This window comes from Pogonomyrmex barbatus, unplaced genomic scaffold (assembly GCF_055798465.1).
Source record: "Pogonomyrmex barbatus isolate J1 unplaced genomic scaffold, ASM5579846v1 scaffold7, whole genome shotgun sequence".
Lineage (NCBI taxonomy): Eukaryota > Metazoa > Arthropoda > Insecta > Hymenoptera > Formicidae > Pogonomyrmex > Pogonomyrmex barbatus.
This window is the reverse complement of record NW_028297171.1, coordinates 9,774,130-9,796,196: the sequence shown is the minus strand read 5'-3', so window position 1 is coordinate 9,796,196 and position 22,067 is coordinate 9,774,130. Positions and strand designations below refer to the sequence as shown.

General features: G+C 47.0%; 1 protein-coding gene across 5 annotated transcripts; it reads right to left on the bottom strand.

Annotated features, from left to right (window-relative positions):
* Positions 1-71: 71 nt before the first annotated feature.
* On the bottom strand, positions 72-21,837 carry LOC105432728 (uncharacterized). 5 transcript variants are annotated; one of them, XM_011647661.3, is made up of 4 exons: positions 21,159-21,832; positions 10,409-10,527; positions 6,395-6,603; positions 72-3,868 (listed from the first exon to the last, which is right to left on the bottom strand). In XM_011647661.3, exons 3-4 carry the CDS (start codon positions 6,574-6,576, stop codon positions 1,543-1,545), a joined length of 2,508 nt encoding a protein of 835 aa, XP_011645963.2. In that variant the 5' UTR covers positions 6,577-6,603; positions 10,409-10,527; positions 21,159-21,832; the 3' UTR covers positions 72-1,542. The 5 variants fall into 5 exon arrangements, with proteins under 5 accessions (XP_011645963.2, XP_088939297.1, XP_011645964.2 ...); XM_089083171.1 differs by lacking the exon at positions 21,159-21,832 and adding an exon at positions 12,599-15,769; XM_011647662.3 differs by lacking the exon at positions 21,159-21,832 and adding an exon at positions 11,664-12,578.
* Between the last annotated feature and the right edge of the window lie 230 nt (positions 21,838-22,067).

Sequence of the window (22,067 nt, the reverse complement as noted above, 5' to 3'; positions counted from 1 at the left end):
TACACGCACGCACACACACACGCGCGCGCGCGCGCGCACACGTATGCACGCATTGATATATTCAGTGCGGATTTTGCGATCTCGCAAAAAGTATTTTATTGAGAAAGTCACATAAATAAAGCTAATATTAAGTGGCTAATATTATGATTTTGGTGTTATCACATGTCATAGACAGCCTGTCGAGTTCACCATGGCGGATATATATAATACAAAACGGTAATGACGCATCATACATTATACTACACATACGAATCACGCTACGATCGAAACGCTACACACAGGACGTGAGTAATTCTATAGTAACTAGCAGCGCTGAGATTCGCCGTCCAATCTCTATGTACAAATTATTTAATATAAATAAAGACAGAGTCTCTAATTGTAATGTACAAAAGTAATAATCGTGGGGCTGTGGGGTTGCGGGGGGGAGGGAGGGTGGGAGGGAGGGAGTGTCCTTTCGACGGGACACGGTGACGCCTCGACGAAAGACTTTGTCATGAGAAATGCTGTGTACAATATCTACATACAGAGTCGTACGGACGACACATGTTCGACATTCTGCGAATAAATAGCCGTTTATGAGAGTGCACGCCGCGCTGCAACCAGATTCATCCTACCTGCGTGCGTCGGACGATGCTGCCGGCAATTACGTCGACGAACGCGGAGAGGAAACGGATGAAGGAAACGGGAGAGGAGGGGGGAGGGGGGAAAGAGGGCGAGAGGGGAGGGGTAAAATACATGGATGCAGCGCGTAAATAAGCATAAGGACTAAAGCCTCCTTTCGGGTTCGGCGAACTCTAATACTTCTCGAGCCAGCTAACACCTGACGACTTAGCGCGATAATATGCTCTTAATACTAAAACGAACAGCCTCGCCGAGAGTAGCGGTTTCACGCGCCGGTTTGCGAGGTTTGCGTACGAACTAGCGTACTTATTTTGATTACAGAGCAAGACAATGACGCAGACGCGACGTCTCGTTTCGGTCGTTTTGCGGCGACGACGTCTCGTCGAGCTTTCGTCGAACGCGCACAGTTTTCGAAATAAACGGTGATTTCGAACGTCCGATTGCACTGCCAAAATTGGCATTGTTCTGCCAAATCTCGTTAATCTCGCGTGAACAAGTGAAAGAGCGGAAGTGTCGTCGGAAGAAAGACGCATTAGAGCGCTCGGGACGCACACGTTCGCGTCGCTCGGTCTCATTCACATCGCATTGTCCGAAAATAAAAGGCGACGTATAATGTGGGACACGTCTAAGGGGACCGTGACGAGTCACAAAAGTGTGTCGATCCGCGTACCGAAACATACGTAAGCCGTTCTCGTCTCTGGCTACGTTATTTATCTATCTCTCGTTAGTTATCGTCCCGATCGCACGAAGTTCATTGACGAACTTGTACCACGTACGTAAACACAGGCATATTTTACGCTGTCTCCCGTTGCGTCGCGCATATCCCTTCTCCCGTAGGATCACGTCGATCATTGAAAACACCAATCCTCTCGCGATTTCAACGCGCGGAAATCCGCGCCATCTCGCGAGACTCGTCGCGATTCAACACTCCTCCGTGGACGTGCTGGAGATCTGCGTGCTGGCGCCGCTGGAGAAGCTGCTCCTGCAGGTTTCCACGGCGAGGGCGGTATCCGGCACCTGGACGAACTGCACTTTTTCCTTGGGCCACCTGCTCCTGCCGTAGACGCAGTTGAAGATATTGTAACGATGGTCCATCTCCAAGTGGCTCAAGGTGCTGCTGTGCCGACGCTTCAGCACCTTCTTCGCCATCAGGCTGCGATTGTTCTTGTACGAGAGCTCGCGATGGAAGCAGAAGAACTTGCGCAGCTCCCGCTTCACTCGTCGGGACCGGTAGCCGAAAAGTAATGGGCTCGCGTAGGCGGCCAGGATTAAGAAACTGAGCGCTAACACATCGTATTCGTGCGGGAAAACATAGTCCGAGTATTGCGGCAGGTTTTTGATCACACTCAACAGCACGTACGGCGACCAGCAGATCAAGCCCATTACAATCACCAGCGCGCTGATCCTGGCTGCCCGCGTCTCCTCGCGGTATCTAAACAGGGAACCGTTGCTGATCCGGTGCTTGAGAGAATTAATGTAACTGCTGGTGCTGCGTACACTAGCCACCCGGTGCAGCGTGCCGGGCTTGCCTGGCGCCGGCGTGATCGTCACGATCGGTGTCAGGAGGCAAGACGAGGATTCCAGGCTACTGTTTCCGACGTTCTCCACGTTTCTGCCAATCGTGTGTGGGTCCAAACTGACATCCAAAACGCCGGATCTCGATAAACGGCGACTAGGTCGTCTCGATCTTTTGTTTTCCGTCGAGTTCGAACCGCTCGAAGTCAAAATTTCGTTCCGCGCCTGTTCTCGTTCCGTCGTCTTGGCCGCGACGGAGACCTCCTCGTCAACACGGCGAGGGTCCATCCTTTCAAAAGAGTCCCGCTCGGGCACTTCCACGTCTTCACGCGGCTCCTTCGTCCTCTCACATCCGACGACCGGCAGGAGATAGTCGGAGCACCGTCGATTCGTGAGCTTCCGAGTTATTTTAGGAACTTTCAAAGAGTCAAAGTAATCATAGCGTCGCCCGTCGTTCTCAGATTCGGAGTCGCTCGAGTCCATCCCGGCGATCCAAACGGATGATTCCCTGATGAACTCATCCGTTAAATCGAACGAAGATTTCCGTCTGCGATCCTCCGCTGAATCGCGGAATTTACTCGCGGTGAGGTCTTCGTAAGACGAAACGCCACGTTCCCTCTTAAGATAATTTGCCTGCAAATTCGCCGCTTTCAGGTTATTATCGTTATCCTGACCGCGCGACGATGACACTTCCACTGGTTGCAGACCCACAGTGAAGACGACGCCTGACGACGTTTTCTCATCACTCGGCAGTCCTGACTGCACGGCATCCGACGATGACGAGAAGGATCTCCGACGTGATATCTGATTGGCCGAGTGCGTAGTCTCGCTCGTCTCGTCGATCGACGAGAGACTCGAGATCTTAGGTATTCTACGGAATTCTTCGGGAAACGGATCGGTGGACTGATTCTGCGGCTTTGCGTAACTATACGGATCCTCGCTGAAGCTGGCCGACGAGAGGATCGGTCGCGAGCCAGTCCTGCGAGTTCTCTCGGAGTTTCGGTGTGCGGCTGAGTAAATGCTGATGTAAATCCAGCAAACACCGGCGAACGGAAGTAGATACGCGAACACACTGTACACGATCGCGTAAATAAGCCCGTAAGTGACGGTGCCATTGTTCAGAGTGTGGAAAATCACTGTGGAATTCTCGAGGGGGCCGACGCCGTTATCGATCTTGATCGACTCGATCGTCTTCAGCAACACCGCGATATCGTCGATCTCGCGTTCCTCTTCCTCGCTCGTTCCATTGCCGAAGAACCCGAACGCGGATTCGAACGACGTTTCCGCCGATGCGGTAATGTTCGGTACGAAGACGCGATCGCGATAGGATGAATTATCTGACAGAGCCGCCGTCGTGCCGCAGGACAGCCAAAGGCTGCGAGGATTCGGATTCAAGGAGGCGACCAAGCCAAAGGCCGCCGAGACCAACCATACGGAAACGATCAGCACGGCTGACTTGATCTTGTCGACCCGGGCCCGGTAACGCAATGGGTCCACCACGGCGAAGTACTGGTCGACGGCGATCAGCAGGACCGACAGCACTGACGACGTGGTGACGAGCGCGGTTGCGCCTTCGGATATCGCGCAAATATTACTGGCAGCCGACGCGACGTCCTCCGGCGCCGACGTGGACGCTGTCGGCGTGTCTCCTGCCGCCGGGCCGTCCATCATCAGCAACGGGTTCAGCACAGCGCACGTCAACAAATTCGAGACGGTTAGGTTCATCACGAATCTGGAATTGAGACAGAGCAGACCGTCTTCAATATCGAACATTGATAAGGTTCGACAATTGATCGATGATCGAATGAGGGACGATGGCACATCGAGATAAGATCTTTTGAGTAGAGAGTTGAGATAAAAAAAAAAAAAAAAAAAAAACAAACGTTTACGAATGAAAAGCAAATTGGAATAGGATAAGGAAAGGAGAGATAGGAGAGACATCTTGTTACATTGCTCTACTTCATACGTGCCAATTTTGAATTTTCGGTACTTGACATCTCATCAAAACAAGTATAATTTTATAACTTGTTGGCAAAAAGTTGACATGAGATGGGAATAGCAAAACTAAAAGATATCAAGAGAAAAGAAAGCGGGAGCCCTACCGTTGTATTTCTCTGCGATGCTTTTAACAGCGATGCATAATTTTGTTGTTATTTTGTAGCGAATACAAACGTCATCAGTTGTATCAAATCGCCTAATATTTTTATTTCTCACGGATTATGTTCGGCGTTTCTGCCAACGTAACAAATTCATCCCGAGAAACGACGGTATTTAAAGGGCTCACGGTGTTTCGTTTCACTTGCACCATCGATAGACCGACGAACGAATTACGCTTTGAGCTAAGTATAGTTTCAAAATATCGCGTTATTTTATAAAACAGTGGACGCGTGGAGAATAAAAGAATTTTTTTTTTTCAACGAGAAAAGAAGAGGTAGAAACGAATCGTTACACAGTTTCGAGAGTTGCTACCGTTAATAGCGACGAAACTGAAAACTCTGAAAATACGAGGTTTATTATTACATCTCGTTGCAACAGTTGCCAGAGTTCGGTACTCGGCGAGTAATTGATTTCCTGGCTCAGCAGGTGGAGGTCTACGTAATAACAATGATAGATCCAGTCCCAGTGGCGCGCAGCTCTATTAATACAGCTTACTAATATCAACTGCAAACATTTGGTTTCGCGGAAATTAGCTTGAATTCTCGGCCCAATCGAGTTTCAATAAATGGGAGCCGACGTTACGTTCGTCTCGTCGTAAAAACATTACTTACGATCGCGAGACACGACACGAGTTGCGGAGCGAGACTACATTGATTTGCACGAAATTTTATTTGTACAGTAAACAAGGGTACACCGCGTAGTCCTCATACGTCAGTCATCTTTACATCCCGTGCACGCGGTTATTTTTATGCTGCCCGCAAATAGGCCTCGGCCCGTCATTTGCGTGACGGCTAAATTTCCAAATGAAAATTACAAAAAAGGAAGCTGCCTATCTTCTTCCGCATTACGTCACGTCGACAAGGCGAAATCAAATAAAAATAGAGAATATTTAGACCGGCTGGTTCCCACGAGGAATGGCACGAGGAAACGTACGGTCTATAGAAACGACACGTCAAAACCGCGATTTTATTTACGGACGTGATGGAAAACATGCTCATTCGTATACTGAAAAAGAAGAAACGTAGGACGCGCGAATACGAGCGAAAATAATTTTGTTGCTTTAATGAATCAATTCTAGCGTTCTTGTAGCAACCGTATTCACGTAATACGCAATTCTCAAGAAACCCAAAGTACAATTCCCACGAATGAATTCTAATTATAGCCAATAAAAAAAAAACAATTCGGAGTACTTCTCAGAGTAATCTTGATTGTACCACGTCCGCGTAGCAAGCAAATATAAATATCGATCGTGCGAACTAACTTCTATTTATTTCGGACCTGCAACACTGCACGCTCCGTCGTCATTTCGTTTTATGGCTCGTAAAACTGTAAAGCTTGGCCGATTATCGACTCGCTATTTGGAAAAAAAAAAAAAAAGAAAAAAAAACCGCCATCACTATCGATGCGTGCAGGGTTATTGGCACGGAGCGCAATAATGCGTGTAATAAACGCATAGCGTTATTTATCGCCGTGGCGTCTCGACGAATATCACACAGCGGAAGTTACGCATGGCGACCCCCTAAATATATTTATTTATCACGTCGGCAGTCGCGCGCACTGATCTTATTTCCGGTTTGGCGCGCGACGCCGCGGACGCCCGAGATTCATAATCGGTCCGCGACGCTCGTTTGAGCGTTTTCGTATCCTTTGCGGTCTTCGCGGTTTCCGCAAGAAAGATTACGCCCGTCATCGCGTGTGTCAACGAGCCGCGCGCTAACGAATTTCAAAAACTGTCGGGCTACATGGATTGACGTCGTTCGCGTGACTGACGAGGCCGCTTATCGACGACAGCGCGACAATAATTTTGCAACCGCATACGTCAACGATATTATTTATCTATTTATGCATTATTATCCCTTTTTCCACCACTTGTGGACAAACAAGTGATGGCGCAATATTTCAGAGCCGCTCGAAGTCGACTAACAAAATATTTGGAAAGTGATGTTTGGCAAGATGCCGTTAGATAAAAGTCTTTTGAGGGATCAGTAGGGCAGCGGTGAAGGTCGACGGCGACGTCTCCCCGTTGAAATCGAGAGAACGACACGGAGTATTTTCAATTCGAAACTCGTACTCGGGATAGAATGGTCAGTCGTCCACTAACCTGTTGGAGATGGTGCGCAGTCCTGGTCTAACGAGAAACGCAAGTAGAAGTGTCGCGTTGAGGAGAAAGCTGCCGAAGAGCACAAAACTCCAGGCGACGATCCCCGGATTGTACCACCATCTTTCCAGATTTCCCAGATCCGCAACCGGTCCTCCTCCAATTCCCGTCGCAGCTCCATCCATTCATAAATAATAAATATACCACGGGGCCTGCAACAGAACGTGAACGACGGTTTCGTTAGAATCCGATCTAAATATTCTAATCTCTCGAGATCGAAGATTGATCCCTCGATTAATTTAGCGTGAGATTATTTCGTAATATTAACGTGGCGTGCCAAAAGGGGGAATCGCGAGGGGAATTCGAAGTTAATTTACTCAGCGCTTTAACGCGAGCTCTAAATCGGAGATCGTTAGGTCGTTAGCGCTTCCTGAACTTCTCGCGCTCGCGTTTCAATTTGTTTCCCAACAACGAACAAAAGGATTTAAACGAGAATCGCGCTTTCGAAATGGATCAGTTTCGCGTGATCTCGCGAGGAGATCGAGCATGGTTTCGATCGCACAACGCACGATGCGCCCTGTAGAGAGTTCCCGTCGACACATATTTTTAGACGGATTTCCTCGTACGCACGTGCTGCAAAAATATCCACGCGGCGGGACACGCGTACACGCGTGTCCACGCGTCGAATTACATTTACGCGCGCGAGAGAGATTGATCGAGATTGCACGATTTTTAAGGAAAAACGAGAACACATGACGAGAACACACGCGTGGCGGGAAAACGTGTCTTTTGTGCTTTCCTTTGGTTCCGGCGAATCCATTATTATGCTCGCACATGAATAACCGTCCAAACAAATGTGGTCAATTTAAGTAATAAAGGAACGACGAGGACCGAGATTAATGCAATGAAAACAGTTTTGGATTATAACGTATGCGCGTATGCCCGTAATTATTTCTCTTTCTCTCCTCTCGTACCTTTTCTCTCACATTTAAAATTATATTTCCCTGCGGATAATAAAAGAGATTAATTGAAAAGACGACAGTGAGCTACGACAGTGAGATAATTTGAAAAGACGACAGTGAGCTACAGTGCTCGTCACGTGAATATAATTTTCAACGGCGGAAAACACGCTTTTGTTCACCACCGTGGCGGCACTCAAGGCAAACAGAAAGTGCAAAGATATGTAACAGGTTTCGAAAATAAAGTGCGTGACTCCTCTCCCTCCCATTTTTGCCCGATTGACGTCAACTAATGTTTTTCGATTGATGTTATCGCGATTCCCTCATTTCTTCTCGCACTGCTGTTACTTCAATGATCTACCGCGATTAAGTCAATAATCTTTATCACACCCACTCTTTCCCACTTATCTTTCAATCCGGGCGAAGTGTTCGTCGCTCTTCAAGTGCCTGTTTAGACGTCGCGGCGCGATTTTTAATAAAATATATCAAGATAATCATTTTAATATCACACCAATCTCAGATTTCCCGGCACTTGTAGCGCAACGGAATGATTATCAAAAGAATTATCTAACGAAGGGAATTTAATCGGCGACCTCTCGTTTAGATTTTACAATATTCGCCTAGGCGAATATTGAATGTCATAAAATTATAACATCAACCGACAATGACTTGAATTATATCATATTCTATTGTAAAAAAAACACACCAAAACTTGCCTAAGAAATAATTAGTTACCGCGGCACAATTATAATCTCGCTTTGATATTCTTTCCTTTCATAAGTAAATGACAAAAAGAGAAAGAGAGAGAATCATCTAATAACGATATCTACATATATCTAATACAGAATGGTACCCTAAATTTTGCAGATAGAATAAAAGGAAAGAGAAAAGCGACATCGACAGAAACGATGTTCATCGTGCAGCGATCGGCCTCACACTCGGCTGCTGCAGAGGAGATCTGGCAGAGTTTCAAGATTCGGACCGTCGAGAGGAAGAGAGAAAGAGAATGTCTCGGAGAGACATCAATCTGCACGCTCAAGACAGCCGTTTATTTCCGTTTAGCGAAACTCTCGCGGGAAGTGTCGCTCGCGGAGATCCGATCACGCGACATGGATCCAGCCAACGGCCAGCGAACGATTCATTATCTGGTTGTATGGTTATCCGATTATATGGTTTTCCGAAATTGTGCTATCGCGTTACGCGCCCGCGTCACGATCTCTCGCGCTCGCGACAACGAGGACGTGCCAATAGAAACAAACAGCGTACCCCCCCCCCCGTGATTTTACGGAGAGAGCGATAACAACAGCTGAGAGCCGAGGAGACTATCTCGCACATATATGACGTACGCTCGCGCACTCGTTGCGCAATAAAATACGCAATCCCGCAATCTTTTAACTCGCTCTTATTCCACGGTATCTCTCGAGCTCTTGGCTCCTCGACGCGCGTGAGGGAAACTCCGTTTCGAGTTTACCTTTTATAACCGGTGCCGAGTGTCGCGAGCGACATCATCGCGATATATGTCTCGCAGTAAAAATTCCAGGTCTCGTAAATGTAAGATATTGCGAAAAGATACTGGAAAAAAAAGTCGCACTCTCCTCCTCGTGGCATTCTCGATGGTACAACAAACAGTTATAGCGTCGTTAACGTCTTCCCATTTTCACTTAAATCACTCGTGTGTTTCTAATTGAAAAAAGAAAAGAAAAGAAAAAAAAACAAGTTAATTTGACGTTCTCTCTAATGTGCCGTTTGCTAAGTGTTGAGGATATTATATACAATAAATAAATGCAGATTATCTTTAATTGCCTCTTAATTGAAACAATATTTTCCATTTAAATTCTATATTAAATTCTAATTTTCAAGACACATACGCATTATCTATTTTAATCCGTTCATTTCACTTAGCGTCCGACCGGAAGACAAACTTACGATCGCCGATGTGCCGGTTCGTTGCGGGCGATTCGGCGTCAGATTCTTGAGCCGTTGCTATAAAAGGCCCTCCTCCCCCCCCCCCCGACACGCGTGTCGATTATGCGAATTTCGCTGCGTAATGCACGCGCGTCTCTGTAACGGCGCTATTTTCGCGCGCGTGACTCGATAAACCGCGAAATCGCTTCCGCGCGAACGTCTGCCATTGTGTGTGTGTGTGTGTGTGTGTGTGTGTGCGCGCGCGCGCGTGTGTGGTGTGTGTGTGGTGTGTGTGTGTGTGTGTGTGTGTGTGTGTGTGTGTGTGTGTGTGTGTATTCCGCGGGAATAACGCAGCAAAATCTAAACAGAGTTCGGCGAGCCGCTCATTATCCGCCTGCCGATTACGTACGGCGCGATAACAGGACCGCCGCCGCCGGCGGTGAATCCGAAGCAGATGTCATTGTCATTCCTCGTGGAGCCCCGCGTGGCTCCACGTGAGCGGAGCGGATATGGACCCCGCAGATACGTCGGCCCCGCGCGCAATGCGGGTACGCGGAAATGTACATATCGGGGAAATAGGCGATGTCGCCGATGTCGGTGTACGCCTCCGGCGGACCCGATAAGGCACGATTCGTATTTCCGATGCATCACGCGACGTTCCCTTTCTCGCGCGTTTCATTTGCGAGCGATTCGTTTGCCCCTCCTCTCTCAATGGTCTCTCTTAATCGTCGTGAAATGATTCCTCGCTTCAAACGAAATCTTTTTTCCGAGACTAATATCGTACGAAGAAAATCGCTCATAGCAGCAAAAATAACTAATAATAATAATAATAATAAAAAAATAATATATACAAGATGCAATGTCGAGCGATGTTTCGAAAGCACCTCGTATTTTTTACGCGGTGCTATCGCCAGGAAGTTTCAGATAGAGAGAGAGAGAGAGAGAGAGAGAGAGAGAGAGAGAGAGAGAGAGAGAGAGAGAGAGAGAGAGAGAGAGAGAGAGAGAGAGAGAGAGAGAGAGCGAGACCGCGAGTTTGTAATCCATGGGACACGATTTATTACACGAGGCGTGAAGAAAAATGTCTCGGAAAAATTTCTCGAAAACGTTCTCGAAGGTCGTTCGAAATTGGGTTAACAAGAATTGAGTAACTCACCAGAGATACGTGAAACTTAGCCGACGACGATTCCGACGATACAAGGGCGTAACATGGCGCCGAACATCTATCGCGTCTATTCCCTTTACATCGGTTCTCCGTGCTCCATTCTCAAAGACCTTGAAGATAAAACAGACACGAGAAGCATTATTCTGTCAGTATCTTCCGATAAACAGTATTTCTCAAGTATTTCTTATCGTCTGCGGCGACCACGCAGCGCCGGACCGCAGATGCGTGAGATGCAACTTGAAATAGATTTTGCGTAAGAATCTTCTGTAATTATGATCCCGATATAAAAAGACGTTTAATTTAAAAATGTGTGTGTGTGTGTGTGTGTGTGTGTGTGTGTGTGTGTGTGTGTGTGTGTGTGTGTGTGACGAGCGCAACGAAGAACTTGGAAACTTTCCGCGATATTTATTATTCTCTCCGATTTAAAAACGTGAAGAAAGATAAAAGGATGCATGAAAAACGAGAGGAGAGAAAAGAGAAAAATCGATAATATGAGATCTAAACTAAATACGAATTATCAGAAGTTGAAACTTTGCGATCTATTCAATCGTCGCCGATCGTATACGCCCTCTTCGGCAATAATTCGAAATCGAATCTGTTTTTTCAACGGCGATAAATCTGCAGGTGCATCTCCGAGAATCGAACGGGCGCAGTTGTGGTGATAAGCGATATATTCCGTTTATCGAGAAGCTAAACTGTACGTCGCAGGTACTCTTTGCGGGACTCTCCAGATGCCGCCCCGGCGTTACATCTTCCGCCTGCTATCGATTCGCAAGGTTCAATTAATTTTGGAGACTATTAGGCGAGCCGACGTAATTCTCTGTCGCGCGTCGTCAGGGACAAAATTGCGCAAGAGCCTGGAAAATTCGCCGTAATTCGGGGAATACTCGGGAAAACTGCACACGGCGCTGGAGAATTTCAGGACGCGAGGCACACGCAGAAGCTTAGTACGAATCGAAATAAATCCAAATAATAATAAAGAAAGCGATAATAAGTCGATAAAATTTAAGGCGCGATAAAATCATCTCGTTCTGTTACGCTCGCTAAAAAAAAAAAAAGTATACATCCAAAACGAGGTGTCAATATACACGCGCATTACCGTGCTCCGCAATTCTTTTGAGAAAATAAACCTCTAGCGAAAGAATCGCGATTTCGTGAAAAACAAACAACCTCCCCCCCCCCCCCAATTCACGTTAATTTTCATGGCGCGAAAAGTTGGCGCGGATTTATGATAATTTTTACTCACCCTGGCGTAAATCGAAATCCATTCGTAAACTGCAGGTCATCCCTGAGAGATGTTTGTTCTCGCGCAATATTTTCGCGAAATAATTTCGCAATTAAAATCCCCAACGTCGATCCGAACGGCGAGGATTGTCGACGAATTGTCCACGGAATTGTAACGAAAGTTACTTCAATCGACGGAAATGAATCTCGTTTGCGAGAAAGAGACCGACGACGCTGGAAGTCGTCGAACTCGCGAAGACAGTCAAAGGTAGCAAGTGTTTCGGACGTCTCGCAAGAAGCAACTGGCACCATGAGCAAACAATGTGGTACTGAGGGACCCCGCCATTGACGAAATGTTTAAAATCACTTTAGGGAAGAAAGCAGGGAGGGGGGGTGGGACGTATCTATATTTAGCGCTTAATGTTAGTACACCGCGAGTATCGCGTATGATTGCCTGTGTGTGAGCCAATATTATATCTTATCGACCTCGGATAAAGCGTCGCCGGTCTTATTGCAACGCAATCTCGCGAGATTACGCGATTATCTAGTCGAGAGGGACGCGTCGAGAGGGAATTAACATACCAGAACGAAAAGAGATGTGGAAAGTGCACGTGGCGAGGTCGACGTTAAGATCTGCACTGTGCATAGAAATGTCCTTAATCCTTAATCCACAGCCGCGAATGGAGGATCGTAAAATATATTGCTCGAGCGTATTGCGTTCGCTGCAGAGTGCATCTTTGCACTCGCCGAGTGCTTTTTGCACCGCGGCATCATCGGTTGCATTAACGAAAGACGGCGAGCGCATAGAATTGACATCTCCGCGAGAGTCGCCGCCTCTTTAATGCAACGACGCTCCGAATTAAAGATAATCAATTCGTCGCAACTAACGAGAGCACGGAAACAATCTTGTGTCTTTTTTTTTCTCTCTCTCTTCTGAATCCCTTAATTTATTCTTACCTTCGGTCGCATCACACATCGCGTCCCCGTCACTTCCGCGTGTTACGTCGGGGGGGAGAAAAAAATATTTACGACGAAAATATTATCGCTCGGAATTCCCCGATGTTGTGTCACTATCTTCGAATCCATATCATCGGTGACCAAAGAGAAAAGAAAAAAAAGAAGTATCGTCTCGCTCCACGACACGATTCGGCTGCGAGAATGCCTGTATACACGGGTACATGTGGGCGTGTAAACCGGAGTTGTCGCCGAATACAGCTTCATTTCCTGGTTGGACGGAATACGAGATGTTCCAAATTCCCCGTTATTTACCGTCCGTCCTCTTCCCACATGTACATTCCTTTTTTTCTTGCGGGCTCACGTGCACGTGACGATATCACGTTCGCAAAATCCAGAAATATACTCTTCGGAGATATTCATTGAACGTCCTGTTCTCTTCGCCGTATGAATAATTTTAACATAAATTATCCGCGATCATCAATGAAAATTTTCGACGATCGTTTAACGTTGGCGTATGACCCGTCAGCAGAAAATATTCGCAGCTGATACTATTACTGCTGACGACAGCAGCCATAAAAGTATATCTTTATATACACATGACGCTGCTTGTTTTTTAACTCGCGTTAATCTTTGTCTTTCGAGTCTCATGACACTTTTTTAACGCCGATAAGCATAATATTCCCGCGATAATCAAGTAAATAACGGCGATGGTACAAATTGCCCGCAGAAAAAGCTGCGCGCTGTTACAAAGTAACTCTCCGTTGATTGCCCCATTAAGATAATTATACGCGTCTAATAGGAATGAAGTCTTTATATCTTCTTATATCTTCTTTCATGTGTGAGATCGCGATATATCATTCGGAATGATACACCTTACAAAAAATCTAATCGCGCACGTGTAGCAATCTATCCGTTTCAATGTACGCGCGATCGGAAGTATCGCAATTTCCGTTATTAACGAATCTAAAATTGTCACTGAATTTTTTGACCAGAGAGATTACGACAAAATTGCAGTTGTTTCTATTGAAAAAATTTCAGTGAATAAATAACCCCACGGTGAGTTAACGGTGTCGTCGAGAAAGCGCGATAATTCCCGCTCGCTAGCAAGTTTCCGGCAAACAAAGAAAGTTAAATAGGAACGAGTTATTTTAAATATCCGTTTTAAACCGTTTCAACCGTTAAATCTGGAATTTTAAGCCTCTCATTCTCGGCAAAATAACGATACTTGTCGAGAAAGCGTTATTAATTCTGGGACACTCTACACAACGCGCGAACAAAGAGAACGTAAAACGAAGTTGTGGGTGATTCTATGCGGGTTTCCGACACCGATGTACCTCTGACATCACTGAAACTTTTCTCACTTTCGTGCTCGTGAACGCTTGTTTTCGAAACAATGTAAATCGAAGACCACGATATCCGTCGCGGCCTCATCGAGTAACAGAGTTTTGCTACACTAAGCGAACCTTTCTCATGAGGGAGACTCACGTCAACTATATTTTTTTATCCCTTAAAGTCTCCGTAGCATATCAATTTTATACTTCAATAGGCATATCACTTTACACTAATAGGCGTATCAAAATCAGACTTGCGACCGACCGATTAATCCGATTATAAAATAAAGGAACGTAATATGTCGAAACGAAACATTATCACATGATGAAGAGTGACGCAACCATTTCCTCAAATTCAAGTCAAGTGTTGCGTGGCGTGGTGTCAAAATTTCAAAAAAGCTGAATATTAAGCAAGTACAAAATGGACTTTGAACCGTCCCGAGAAATATCCAAGATGGAATCGTTGACTATTGAAACACGTGGTAAATTGTAATTTATCGCATTCTTACTGTAGGAAGAAAACGAGATTTCTGTCTCCTGCTATAAACCACCGTACGCCACAAACAGAGAGGAAAACAGAGTTACGAATTTTCCTGAAATTTTCCTTTCTTCTCGGAGCTCTCGATGCACACGCCATACACACGCGCGCGTTTCGCAACGGCCGCTGCGCGCCTCGAATCTCTCAATTAGCGAATTCCACGGACGAATATCGGCGGACGGGAGCGTCGTTTCATGGTTTGTTAGCACCTTGGGCGCTGGCTCGCAGCCACTCGCGCGTAACTCGTGTTGCAACTCGCCACCAGTATATACGTCCCTCGGATCGATGACAATATCGAAGATCGGGCATCTCGAAAGAGAGAAGGGAACGAAAAAACAAAAGATGAGACAAAGTAAACAGGAACACGAGACCGAATAAATTGAAATAATTCATGGGGCGGAAGAAAGACCAATTCGAAATTTTTACAATAATTAATGACGGCAATTAATATCTGACGCTAGGATACGCGGAACGAATTTAATAAACACCTCGGCCTTGCGCGCCGCAATTTTCAGCGATTTCCCCCTCGCGTTATATTCTCCTCTCTTTATATCTTATTTTTATATTCCATTGTCAGCTTGTGTGCGCGCGCGCACGCGCGCGCGGCTACCGCTTATCCTTTAGCCGTGCCATGTCAGTGCCGACACCAAGGTCGGCACTTTTTAGCCTGGTGCACCCGTCAACGGATCGCTGATCTTGAAATATCATCTCGGCCGCCTACGTCAGATTTAACGCCTTAAAATCTCGTCGTGGTAAAATGCAGGGACCGTTATTAATAAATAAGCGAACCTCGCCGCGAGTGCGTCGGCCGAATGCGGCGCACGCACGCACGCACGCACGCACGCACGCACGCACGCACGCACGCACGCACGCACGCACGCACGCAAGCGGAATAATTATTTATGCGTCGGATCGCGCGAGAACGCATGTTCGACTGTTCGCTTCGCCGAACTTCATTTGTGTGAACAAAGGTATTTTATTCGGGCGAAAAATGCGGGGATATGCGCGCGGGGAAAATCGATCCGAGCCCCGTGGCACGTTAATTGCTTCGTGCACGATCGCGATCTCCGTGTATTAACTTTGTAAGTAGCGGAGGGGTATGTGTAAACCGTTCCACGCCAATTTTCCCGCTAAATCGCAATGACACGTATACGCGCCGTATCGCGCCCAAAGATCGTAGCAAATCAAGGTTGCACGTCGAAAAGCACATGAATCAGCTTTGATCCGGTCTACGTTATCTCTACCTTTCTGAAATTCACATTAAAGATAATTTCGCGAAAATACTCAACGGCCCCCCCCCCTCTCTCTCTTTCTCTCTCTCTCTCTCGCTTCAAATATCGCCGATCATCTGTCGAGTCATGTGAATAATAATTCTTAAACAATTTAAATGGGATCAAGATCGCATACCCGCACGTCAAAAGGTTGTTGCAGATTACCTTCGATAGCGGCTCGATACTTCGGCCGCTCGTCTGTTTTTTCGAAACGCTTTATCTCGGGATAGATAATTTCGAGGGAAATACTTATTAATGCTCTTGAAATATCGCTGACGATCTTCGCCGATAGTGATCTCCGACAGAATAATAATCTCATCTCAGGAATAATAATCTAGCCTAGGTGATCTCAGAATGATCGTTACGTCAGAATATTCGTAGAATATTCGCGAACAATTACTTTTATCACTTTACGCACTTCGATGTCCGACAAGTTACGAGGAAACGCATTCGAATGTTAATCCCGACTACCTGCCGTGATTTCGCTCCAAAAACGCTCTAGCGTGCGACACTCCCATCTCGGCCGTATCTCGAATGATTTAACACCGGTCAAACAGTCGACAAATGCGGCCAACAGTCGCATTAATCACCTAGCAGCTATAATTAGTTCGGCGGAGCTTAATAGGCGGATGAACATTCGATTAATATACCTCTCCCCATAAATAAATTCCTTATCCAAGTCGGCTGCGCGCGTATTTAGATTACGGATTCCTCGTTACCACGACGATGGATATTGCGATGTATCTTGACACAATGATGTAGCGCCGTTGTCTATCGCCGCGCCCGTCGCTCGTTAAACAAGGCAAGAAAAAACAAATAGTTCAGCGAACTGCCGCGGGAATTTATCTCGGGATTCGTAATTTTCATCGCGAATACCACCTGGGCGTTGCTGAATTTACAGACACGCGTCATCGCGTTTGCGCTTCGCGCTACGCATTCCATGTTTTCGGTATCGCCCCGCCCCGCTCATGTAACTCGCATGTAACTCATGTAACTCCACCTCGACGGACGTTGATAAAGGCCGAGAGATACGAACGGAAGCGTAACAATTCGAGGAATTCGGCGCGTTACAAAGGAGCAACTTTACCGGGAACTTTACGCCACACGCCGACGGCGGCGTGTTAAATACGTACTCGGAGAAATCGAAAAAAAAGAAAAAGTCGGCGACTAATTTCGTACAATGTATTCGTACATATTCATTGAATTCCAAACGAATTCGTCGTTATTCCCGGACTTTGTCACGTCGCGCGATTCGGTCGTTATACCTCCTTCTCTCTTCCTCGCGGCGATTACGTTATCGGAATCGTGCCTCGTCTCGTGCCGTCCGAAGGAAAGTTCCTTAATCCAGCTTGAATCGTTCATAATGACTATATTGACGGTATCGTTGGAAAAATTGCGCCGCTTATCGTCACTCGACAACAACAGCCCTCGTCTAACGCGGCCTTTCGACCGCGCATTGTCATTTCTTTCTATGATGATTGCGTGTTTAACTAGAAATTACAACAGAGGCGGAGAGACGTGTAATGTCATTATCGTCGATACATGCGATTCGCGCGAATTTCTCTTCGGAATAACAAACGATTCGGATTAATCGTGACGAGTCGCGCGAGCGCGCTATTTTTAGCGACGTATTTTAAAATACGCTCGTTATGAGATATGTTAATGCGATGCGCTTAATTGGAATGCCGTTAGTGTATCTAAATGAATTCAACAACAGAAACGAGCACGTTCGGAAATCGTGGTTAATCCGACGTAGATTCTTAAATCGCCGTCGAACAATGCCAAGATGATTCCGGCACGATTCCGGTGAAAGGGCGAGCGCGATTCCGTTTAACGTTGCGGCAACAGTGACACGCCGGCATTTGGCATTGCGCCGGTTATCGTTATCGTTACCAGCACGATTTGCGTTCGTAATCATGGCACAGATCGGTCTGCGCCCATCAGACCTGGGGTGCGAACTGGGTTAAGGCGAATGAGAATCACTGTTGACCGGGTCAGATTCTTATCAAGCATTAACACTAACTCAGGCATCGGCCGGCGGGGGATCGCGCCAACGCGTTTTCTTTTCTTTTCTTTTTTTTTTTTTTTTTTTTTTTGCGAGATAATCGCGAGGAAATGTTGTAACGGTACTTTTCCAGGCTTCCTCTCGTCTTCCTAATGGAAATCGTAGATAAGCCGTACGTAATCGGCGTATCAAACGTCCGAATGGTAATTAATGCGCTCGGCTTGATAGCGGAGTAATTAATTCCGCAAATCTGGGGAACTAGATTAACGCCGCTCGGTGTTAAAGCGCTCACACGCGGTAGAGAAATTTTCATACCACGCGATTGTAGCTAGATACATCGAGGTGTTTGGAAAGAACGAAGTGCCTCTAAGTAAAATGCGTCGCAATGCCTCGCGTGTACGCGTTACGGAGTAATCTATTAGAGCTGCACGTTACTTTCACTACGGGAGCTCTCGACTTTCTTACTTGTGATAATTATATATACGACATAACAGCAAATTTATCAGGTTTCTATTTTCGTTGCTGCGTTGGAAAACGAAGAGGACAGGATTCGCGTATTCGTTCCTGGGATCCTTGGCTACGAGGAGCCTTGATTCCTCGTTCCGCGGACTGGCTCTCTATTAAGATCCTTGATATCACGGATCTCTGAAGCGAATAGTTTTTCTAATTGTTTATCGATCTTGAAACTTTTATTTACGTTTCTTTGTATGAATATTTCGTTTCGCGCAAGCGCACGGCGCGACGTCGATAAACGAAACGAAATCGCAGGGGGGTCGCAATTTTCGCAAGTGTATAGAGATCGGCGCTCTATCAAAAGATCATCTCGGTAACGAAAATAACGGAGGTATCGCGATTCGCAACCGCCTAATTTCGCTCGGTACCGAGCAGCGTACCTGCCAGTCACTTTTGATCATGCCCGACGTACTGGAAATTTTTTAGGGGCTCTCTTGACGTCAATCGGCCGGCGGAGGTGGAATTCCGAATGAGACCCGCGCCTTCTTTTACACGCCTACAATTATTGACGACCGATCGCCGCTTATCTCGTTGTCGGTAAAGCAAATTTGCGAGCAGATTTGCATCCGTCCCGTCTTGCACGTGACGCGACGAAACGAGGGAGAAGCGCGGAATTGTTCCCACTCGATCGAGAGTAACGGCATTACCGTGTTTTTTTTACCACTTGAAAGATCGCGCATCGTTAACAAGATGACATCAGTCGGCTGCAACAACGAACACCATGTAAAGCACACCGTGTGAATCATCGCGCACCTTCCTTAAGAGTAAACGTCGTACACATGTCGCGGCGGAGTCGTTAAACCTCATTTGACTTGTAGAAAATACCGCAATCCGCATATCCGCTAGTCATCAATTTGTAGAAGTCGATTAATACACGCGACGCTCTGGCAAGTATTAGACCCGCGAGCGAATTAATTACTTTCAGCAGAAATATACGATATATACATAAATGCGATATACGATAATCATAAATAGATCGAGGAAATGGATATAAAGCTCACGATCCGTGCTAATATTACTGGAAGCAATATATCATGGATCTTTAGAAAAAGAAAAAAAAAAATTTAACGACCATTTTCTAGCGGCAACAAGGAAGTACAATGTACATTGAGATCATTCGGGATCGCCGGGGGGAACGCGTGCGTCAACTTCTTGATATTAAGATAAACATCCGTATTTTCCGTACGTAGATTTGAAATAAACAAGCTATTAACAATTTTGCGAAAAAGATATTCACGCGAGAGACGCGCGAGAGCGATTGACGAGAGCTATTAGTTATTTTCATTTGCGCATGTATAAAAATATATTCCTTGCAGGTTCACCCGCGCGACCGCGACGTGCGTAAATTCATGATACGCGCGATACATAACCGAAACACGTCGCGCGGCCATAATCCGGTACCAAAATAAAACCGCGAAAATTCCGCGGGGCAGAAACCGATATCGAAAGCGAGCGGCTGTGCGCGGCTGTTGCGAGAGGCAAAGGTCGACTACGATTCCCGAACGAAATATATTATGTAAGTTAACATAAAATTCGAACTTTCTAAATACGCGCTGACGCGTCGTGCCATCGCCGTTTTTACAATCTTGATCTCGTGCGATCTACCGATTTTTCGATGACGGATGACGATGTTGTTGTTCGCCGCGGCACCGCGTCAAAATGCGAAGGGAATCTCGCGGAATGTAATTCCCCCCCCCCCTTTGCCCCCTCTTGATCCCGCGGCTACGATCGATTTCCGATCTCTGATCTTTTTAGCGCGCGCACGTGTCGATCACGCGCTATTTTGAAATATCTCCGCCGTCGAGAACGACGTTACGCGACGTGCCGCGCGATGCCAAACGGTACCGGCTCGACCAACGGAACCTGCCGCATTTTATTTTCGCGTCATCGAGGGGGAGAAAAAAAAAAGAAGAAAAAGGAACGGCCATGGAGAAACGTCGATCGGTTCGTTGCGCCGAGCGCCTGTGGCGCGTTGCAATGGAACCGAGCGTTTCGAATGTTAACTCCTGGATTACGCAAAGCCGGCGCGGACAGAAATATAAATATGTAAGCGGGGAAATACAATGGAAGTAGAAGAGATTGATAAAACGGCGTGCACGCATCTCAACCATCCGTGTCCGGAGGCCTCCTCCTTATCTATTTCTATGACACATATCGTCTCAATAGATCCTAAATAGGATTGTTGTATAAACGAAACGCGGATTATCGAGAAAATTATCCGATTATCCGTTATAAATTATCTATTCTTATGCCAATGTATTCGAGAACGCACGATATCTTGAATATGAAAATTAACATTTCAAATTCCCTCGAAACCGCCGACATGGTTTCGCGTATATTACGAATAATTTCTTAAACAGAAAGCTCGGTATTACGAGTGTTTCCTCCATCGATGGCCTTTATGGGATATGCAAGTGGTACCGCTCGCTGGGGGAAACCCGGCCAACTAGATACTGCGCCTAATGACATCGCGGTCCGTATTTGCATAGCTTAGGCGTGAACGAGGAAATTCGCGCCTCCGTAACAGTTTCAATAGCGGGAAAAGTAATGACCGCGGCACGCAACGTTTGTGCTCCGAAATTACTCTCCGGCAGTAAAAACATACGCACCTACGCGGATTCCGAGAAAAATGCTTTCTGCTTCCGCACGCAACACAAAGGAATATTACAGAACATTAAACATTAAAAACAAAAAAAACAATTGTCCGGCAAAATGAGAGACATGTTCGAATAACGAATTTAATCGCCAGGGATTAATAACAATCGCGATAACATGACAATAATGATTCGCGCGAAACTCTTTGATTTAAAAGAGCAAGCCGGCCGATGGCTCGGGTGCAAAGGGTTAAAAACGGATCGCAGGCCTCCGGCTGACGCGAATAAAAGACAAGGTGGATACTCACCGTAATAAAAATATCCACGATTAGGCAGCCGCCTCCCGCGCTCCGCCTTTCCCGCGTCGCGATCCGCAAGTAAGTTCAGACCGGTGAGTTGAGCTCGCTCGCTCGCTCGATGCGGCTGCGGGAAGAGTCGTCGCTTGCACGGCTGGCCGTTGCCCCGAGTGTCAAACGGCACGGACAATGGCTCGTCCTGACGCTCGCCGGCCGCATGTCAGAGAGACGCGTGCTCCGAGCGCTCGCGGGGACTCGCGCGCGAGAGGGAGAGGGAGACGGGGAGAGCGAGAACGTAGGAGCGCGAGTTTGATAAAGGGGAGGCTTCGCGTTTTTCTGTGACGCGTATGTGTGCGCCCTCCGCACCACCGCAGCGACGCCACAAGAGACGCGTCTCCCTCGTGTGTGTGTGTGTGTGTGTGTGTGTGTGTGTGTGTGCACGCGCGTATGCTTCCCCTCGACGTACGAAACGCACGTCGTCCCACCGAACGCGCCGCGCGACGCACCGTAACGGACTGAAGTGAGGCGCGTTACACGCCGAGCCGCCGCGTCGCGTCGCGTCGCCACGCCGTACCGTACCGAGCGCGCCCGATCGTCGCGGCGACCGGCCGCCGAGACTAACCGAAACGCACGGAATACCGTCCCTCTCGCTCTTTCTCTTTCTCTTTCTTTATCTCGAATTTCTCGCTCTGCCCTCCCCCTCCGTCTCTCCTTCTCGCGCTCTCCTGTACCTTATTCCTTTCTCTGTCTCGCCCATATATGGGATGCCAACCGCAACCTAGCAACGGCATCAGTGGAAACCTCCAACGCGCTGCGGACTCTTTCCTCCACCCTCCCCGCCCTCTATCTCGTTCTTTAACGATGATGACGCGGGGCACGGGCACTTCTGCCCTTTGACGAAAAACTTGTAGTTTCTTACCC

Excerpts from the sequence above, each read along its gene's own strand:
- LOC105432728 (XM_011647663.3), bottom strand. The coding sequence starts at position 6,576 with ATGGATGGAGCTGCGACGGGAATTGGAGGAGGACCGGTTGCGGATCTG. Across the intron at positions 3,869-6,394 it reads CTGCGCACCATCTCCAACAG|ATTCGTGATGAACCTAACCG; the intron begins GTTAGTGGACGA and ends TCTCAATTCCAG.